Source organism: Pistacia vera, unplaced genomic scaffold, assembly GCF_008641045.1.
Source record: "Pistacia vera cultivar Batoury unplaced genomic scaffold, PisVer_v2 Contig658, whole genome shotgun sequence".
In the NCBI taxonomy this organism is placed as follows: domain Eukaryota; kingdom Viridiplantae; phylum Streptophyta; class Magnoliopsida; order Sapindales; family Anacardiaceae; genus Pistacia; species Pistacia vera.
This window is the reverse complement of record NW_022196510.1, coordinates 182052-189490: the sequence shown is the minus strand read 5'-3', so window position 1 is coordinate 189490 and position 7439 is coordinate 182052. Positions and strand designations below refer to the sequence as shown.

Genomic DNA, 7439 nt, shown 5'->3' with positions numbered 1-7439 from the left:
GAGGCCCTAGGTAGGGGTTAAGCCGGGCCTGCCTCCAATGTTCCCTTTTCTGCAACCAGTGAAGACGCCTAAGGTATCTCGGTGGTAATTTCTTTCTGGCAGCCGGAACAATTCATGTTTGGAGCAGCAGCCACATTACGATAGATGACAAAGGTATAACTTTTGCATCATCAAACACCAAAAGCTCGAGCTCACTATCACAATTTGTACACACAAAAACCCCTCTAGTCATCACTTTGTTATCAGATAGCAAACGAGGGAGTTGAGTACCCATTGGAGGCTCGGGATTTAAGAGGAAGCTTTTTAATTGATTTGGTTGCATGTAGGATTCACCAAGTTTTCCAACGATCTCGTTAATGTTACCTAGTCAATCCACCATTCTATTTAAGAGAACTTTGTTTCCTTTTTTTCTCAATGATAAGCTTCAACCACGCTTTGGAGACTTCCGTGGCTAGCTTTTTAATAGCATCAATATCGATGTCTTATAGAAAGCAGAGAGCTGTGTGTTTGTGTTTTCCGATTTGTCAATCTCCCCTCTAAATCTCCATAACACGTTATGCTTTTCTTTCTCTTGTCAATATTCTTGACATTCTGAACTCAAGAATTCCCTCATACCCTACGTATCAGAAATTGATCAGGGTGAAGAGCAATGGTTGGTTTGGGATTTAATATTTACTCATCTATTGGTTTCTATATGCTTTTAAGATCAGTAACACTTTTACACCATTTTATTACTCATATGTCTATCCAACAATTTTTTAATTATTTTAATTTTTAATATTAAATAAAATTATTATTAGTAAATGGTCTGGTGTATGAAAATTGTGTAAAAGTTATAAATATACATTACTCTTTAAGATCACGAGTATGGGAACCATAGTTGTCAAATTGAGCATCGTCTCTGTATCAAAAACTTAATTTTTCGTTCATATGCGTATTTATCTAGAGCATTTTTCAAAAATAAAAAAAAAAATTAAAAATTAATATCATCTCCAAGATTAATTAACTAGGAATGAATCTAGTAAGGTAAATTTGAACTGGTTTTAGTGAATCAGGTCGGGTGAAGAGATCCTACCTGAAATATTTGGGCATCGGCCTAAATTTTGAAGAATGTTAATATATCTCTTGTATAATTTTAAAAGATAAAAGAATGCTAATACAAATTGATACAAAGCCTATCATATTTTTAAAGATACGAACGTAACTATCGTATCATCAATACATATCAACTATCAAAATTTAAGTACACTCTTTTTATCAATATTACGACTCACGATTATATCATGAATAATAAACCATGGTGGATCGATGAATTTTCAAAATCGGCTCATCATCATTGATCTAAGAATCAGTATGATTATAGTTTTGGATTCATTGATAACTGTAAACAAAAAGTCTTCATTGAATTGCGGGAAAGGGGACTACAAGACTTAAGTTTTCCTATTAAGAGAAGAATATAACCTTGTAATCTCATACAATATCGAGAAATGAAATAGATAAGATGTAGCCCCACTGAGAGAAAGGATTTGATCATTATTACCTGTCTCATCTCTCATGCCAACGTTTGCTGTAAAGAGATTCCCAAGTGACAAGAACACCATTTGATTTTTTCCTAATCTCTATCTTTTGCACCAATTAAATTACCTTTTTTTTTTATATATATATATATATATATATATAAAAACTAAAGCAGTAGTTGAGTGTCCTCGTAAGAATTACATTTTTTGTCTACTGCTGAAATTAAGACTAAATCTAATCAGAAAAGAAAGGATAATTATTACAGGGGAAAATATTTCCTGTTAAGCATTATTAGATTGCATACTTGAGGGTCGATCATTGTGAAAAATGGCAACTCCACATTGGCAAGGAATATGCTTCAACTGTTCAACACTTTTATTATCAAAAGCACTAAATTTCAATCTAATTATCGTTTTTATATTCAGGGAAGGGCTTTAGCTAAAAGCCTTTTGTTTGGCCACTATTACTTAATTGCATTACTAAATTCAACCCAAAAAAGGCATGGAGGATTATGCTGCAGACCTTAAGAATTGAACTTAACAAAACTTAAGCGATATAGAGGGAAGAGAGAAGAAACAAAAGAGCCTGCACAAGGAAATCTCAATGTTCTATTCTGCCTGAACAAAGGCGTCAGAAATCTGTTCCTAGTAACAATGAATTTACAAGTGCGTTCGGTCTGGAACAAATGATTTTAGGTTGCCAAGATGTTGCATCCCTGTACAACCAATTGGTGAATAGCCACGAACAAACTTGAAAGCAGCACCTGCAAACAAAATAAGAAGAAATACAAAATGAGCTGTTTTTCACGGCTTTTTGATGAAAATCGAAAGTTTTCTTTAACAAACAAAATACAAAGACTAATAGGCACAGCAACATCCTCACTTAACCACAAGCAGCTCCAAAAGTTCTATCCTGGCAGCTACTGACGGCTACACTCACATAATACCCCTGTTCTTTAAAGCATCCACATGGAGAGTAGATAACTCATAATGGGTTCACGAAGGTTTATGCCAGCTTACATCTTAAGTAGATTACTTGGTGTAAACCTAGGCTGGAAGATGAGGATTATATATCACTGGCAGAATCATGAATTATGATCTAAAGAGGAAACACACTAATTTATTGATCTCTACTCATGATTCGTGAATGCCAAAAACCGATGTACTTCTACGAAATGCCCTTGTCTATATTTTGCTATAGATACCAAATAACAGAACAAACCATCCAAAATCATTGCTCATCTAGCCACCTGCCACATCATTAAATAGATTTCCGACACCCATACAGACAGCTCATTATCTTCTCAAAAGATACAAAGATACAGTTGTGCCAGAACTGGAATTTCTTAATTCCTAGGACACAGCAAAAGGTCATTTGCTAGTGTCCAGCTAGTGAATGGTTTGACCAGAAGGACCTCCACAAAAGTCATCCCCATTACCACTCCCAAAAGTCACATGGTAGATCATATAAATATTGTAAGAGTTAAATTCGATTAGATAAAAAATTAGCAAACAACTTACCTCACTAGTTTCGCCAGAGGAGTTTGTTCTGATGTTGGATCGAGTAGTGGACTAAACCAGCTGAAGAAATTTAAAAATAATATGCTACTAGGTCGAACATTCTATTCTGGCCCTTACTACTGCTACAACGTACTCAACCATGCAAGAAATTCCGCTGGCTCTTCATTTTCTTTAATAATCTGTTGATAAGAAGCAGTAAACATGAACATTTAGAACAGAAAAATTAGTCAGCATGTGTACAGGTTGTTTAATTCAAGTGAACTGACTAAAGAATGTCACAAAATAATCTCAAATTGTCAAACCAAAATCAAGTTTTATGATTCCTTTGGATATAGGCTTATTGTGTTTTATGATTCCTTTCGATATAGGCTTATTGTGTGAAAAACTTTAAGCCTCAATGGAGCATGTAAGCAAAAAGCTGATAACTTGAAAGTAACAATAGCTGCCAGAAAAAAGCTAAAAATAGGATATGGAGCAAGAAACACCACAAAAGATTTTTTGATACAGCACATACCACAAAGCTGGAACTATCAACAGAACTAGTAAACAATAACAAATATTACAGATTTTATACACAAAAGAAAACATATAAAACAAACCAAATGTAAGTTCCATACCTTAATTGGGGTGTCCTTTGGTAGACACATCTGAATTAGAATATCATAACCAAATTGATTCCAGTCAATATCTTCTAGATCCCTCGACTCCCGGCTATTATCTAACTGAATCTGACTTTTATCATGACAGAGAGATCTTCCTACCCATAAATACAGAACCCTGGCCGTACTTTTCCCTAAATCTGTACTAGGTGGAAAAATTGCAAAAGCAGATTTCGAGTTTAGATCACTGGAGCCAAAATTAGCAACCTTTTCGAAAGTAGGCCAGCGACACACTAAAGGTTGCATTTGATTACAATTAGCTGTTACGCTTTTTTCCAAACCATTTGGCATATTGGAGTTAGGGCCTTCCCCAAAAGAAAAGTTTCTCAAAGATTCAGCAAAATTATTAACAGGGGTGAATTCCTTGAGACATGAATCAGCACTAGCTACTCTACCTGGAGGTATCTTCAACTGGCTCATGTGAGTTAGTTTTTCTGATCTCTTTCTAATAGCATCCTTGCCCTCAAATACAATTTCTATACTATCTGCTTTACATAATGTGTAACTATTGTCCTTTTTTTTTACAGCATCTTCTTGACCGCTCAAAGTAGCTGGAGTACTGTTTACCTTTACATTACCAGTCATCACCGGCAACTTCAGAGACTTTGACAAGCTACCTCTACGCTCAGCAAGGGAAGGTGAAACTCTTTTAACTGGTGATAAAGAAGACTGAGTAGATGGCAGCCAAGTTCTGTTCACAGCAAGAGATTCTGGTCTGCTAGTGTCTTGAAATGAAGTTTTAGATGTAAGGGACAAATTAGAAAAGTTAGACAAAGTTGAAACCACTGGAAGAGAACACGATGCTGCTGAAGGAGAATCCATTGAGGACTCTGAGAAAGACGTTGAACTGGTACTTGTATCAGAAGACACTGAATCGGGAGAGAGAAAAGGGGGTGAAGAAGATGTAGATGACAATGAAGATGTTGATGATAACGGAGATGATGTACGTAGTAACATCATAGAATCTGAATAAACTCGGGATAGGGATATCTTAGGCACTGAGACAAACTCCTTCATATCACCCGAGGCAAACTTACGCCTAAGCATACTCCAGCTGCTTTCTCTGGCAGGAAGGTGGGTTTCATGTTCATTTTCTGATGATGCAAACGGAGGGACAAAACCCCCCATGATAGCTTTCTGAAAAATCTCATAATCAACATCATATGAATCTACTTTCCTCCCACCAGGACATATCTTAATTGTTGATTCCCCAATCTCCACTTCATTTCTAGATTTATCCATCAAAGGTAAGAAGTTCGAAAAGGCATCCCAAAAATAAGCTGGTTCCTCCCCTTCCTTTATTATTACTATTGGCCCCTGTGCTCTCTCATATCGAACAATTTGACAAACAGCTCCTCTTGCATCCCTTTCCATGATAGTCTCACAGTTCTTACCAATCCAAATATATATAGCAGAGGGTAAATGAACAATAAATGCACCTCTAGAATCAAGAGCCATTGGTGAAGGATCATTCAACATTTTTGGGACTAAATGCAACGGATCATACGGGGAGTGTGGGGCAATCCTATACATCCTCAACAATGAACTGGGGCTAAGAGGGAAGGCATGAACCCTCTTTTGGCACTGTAACAACTGGCATGCAAAACCCATGTTTGGGTCAGCAATACCTCTTGCTGCCTTCACATATTGAAAAGCATCATCAAAACTCTGTCCTTCTCTCCACATAAGATATGCAATAACCAACGATGTGGACCGTGATACCCCTTGACAACAATGAACAAAAACTCTTCCACCTTTTTCCCTCACATCTTCAAAATAATCAAAAACATCATATAAAATGCTAGTAATATCCTCTGATGGACTATCCTGCAACCACAAGGTTCTGTACCCAAAATCTGCTCTGAAATACTCAGGACAAACAAAACCCACACAGTTCAAAATATGAGTAATCCCATTTTGTTTCAATATATTCCTATCCCTCGCAACAGCATCGCCACCAAGATATATATGTTCAGCCACCTTAGAACATTCTTTATCAAAGAACGCAATCTTATCCCTCTTCACGAGCCCACCATTCTTCTCTGAGTTTCGCTGAATTGATGATAAATCCAGCTTCAATCTCTCACCATTCTTGTTCCCACTTGGAGTTGGAGGCTGTGGCCACTCACCAAGATCATCAGAACTCGCCTTGGGCCACTCGTCTAGGCTCCGGCGTGCAATAGATAATGGTTGCAGAGGTGGCAAACAAGACCGTGCCTTAGAATTCTGTTGGGAACGCGGAGTTAATGGGGCAGGAAACCTGCGAATTTGATTGTTGTTTCCACTATTGCTACCATTTGGATCAGCAAAATCTTTCTCTTCAGTTTCAGGGTTCTGAGATGAAGTACGGGAAGCAGACCATGAGGCCGATCGCCAGAACATCTTCCGGGAACTAGGAAGCTGGCAAGAAGCCCGAGGATTACCCGAGTCATCCTCTTTCCCCAACATGCCCACTTCCAGTGCTCAGTAACTCGATAATTTGGGCAAAAGCCAGAAATCTTATGAGCTAAAATTTCTTAATTATACCCACATCAAGAGTTGAACATAGAATCTAAACCAAACCCATCAATCATATAAAAATCCTATATTTTTCACCATGCGCAGCCCACTTCAAAAAAAAAAAAAATCAACAACTCAACTCTCCAAATCTGAGCCAAAAACAGAAATCTGAGCAAACCCTAACTTTAAACCATACCCAGATGAAGAACTCGATTGGAAAATTGAGGCAAACCAAGCAATGTAAAGTAAAAACCCTAATTACTTTCTCAAAAATTGAGTAGAAACACTGTACAAGGTGAACTTATCCCAAATGTGTGAAACAAAAACCCATATCAGATCAAGCACAAACCGCAGACTGAGTCACTGCAAAACAAAAATTATAACAGTAAATCAATAAGTTTATCCATTGAAGTTATGAATTACCTCCACAGAAGTCCCAAAATAAACAAGCAAAACCCCCACTAAATCAATAGAACAAGCAATAAACTTGAACTCACAGAGAAAAAAAAAAAAAACCCAGAAATCAATAACAAAAGTCATCAACCATAAGTGTAAAAACCTAATCTGAATCAGAAACATCGCCTCAACAAACAAAACTTCATAACGCACAAAAAGAAACAAGAAATAAAAATAACAAACTAGTAAAACTCTCTAGGGTTTTTGTTTTTTCTTTTTCTTTTTTTTCCCTTGATGTGCAACAAAACATAAAGAAATACATATATGCTATTACAGAGATGAAAGAAAGCACAACAGAGGCTAAGATTTGAGACTTACAGAGTGAGATAGAGAGAGTAAGGTGTGAAGAAAGAGGTGATTTGTGAGAAGGGTCACACAGAGTGAGTGAAGGAGAGAGAGAGAGAGAGAGAGAGAGGGAAAAATAGAAAAGAAATGGTAATTACGAGTCATTTTCAATGGTACCGTTCTTTCTTTATTTGACTGTGATGAGAGATAGAGAAAGAGAGAGAAAAGAGTTTTTTTTTTTTTTTTCACAAAATGTTTAAATAGATTTTTACTTAAGGATATGTTTGGAATTGGAAGTGATTTTTAAAAAAAGTGCTTCTGTGAGTAAAATATCTAAAAGTACTTTTCTGAGAAAATAAATGTCAAATAATGAAACATTTTTGGAAAGATTTAATAATTTATAGGTTTGTTTGTTAAGTATTAATGGTATTTCACAATTTAATTTTGATTTAAATGGCAAGGCACAGCTTTTATTTCTTTTTATTTCATAAGAAATTTAATA

The 7439-nt window shown here is 36.3% G+C and overlaps 1 protein-coding gene across 1 annotated transcript; it reads right to left on the bottom strand.

The window, feature by feature from the left end:
- Window positions 1-2040: 2040 nt before the first annotated feature.
- LOC116112254 (protein-tyrosine-phosphatase MKP1) lies at window positions 2041-7091 on the bottom strand. Its single transcript, XM_031398410.1, has 5 exons — window positions 6971-7091; window positions 6393-6559; window positions 3656-6305; window positions 3039-3217; window positions 2041-2281 (listed from the first exon to the last, which is right to left on the bottom strand). Exons 3-4 carry the CDS (start codon window positions 6143-6145, stop codon window positions 3161-3163), a joined length of 2547 nt encoding a protein of 848 aa, XP_031254270.1. The 5' UTR covers window positions 6146-6305; window positions 6393-6559; window positions 6971-7091; the 3' UTR covers window positions 2041-2281; window positions 3039-3160.
- Between the last annotated feature and the right edge of the window lie 348 nt (window positions 7092-7439).

Bases quoted from the DNA above. Each gene is read 5' to 3' on its own strand.
- LOC116112254 (XM_031398410.1), bottom strand. From the start codon at position 6,145: ATGTTGGGGAAAGAGGATGACTCGGGTAATCCTCGGGCTTCTTGCCAG. The intron at 3,218-3,655 runs GTATGGAACTTA...TCTTATCAACAG, and splicing joins CAAAGGACACCCCAATTAAG to ATTATTAAAGAAAATGAAGA.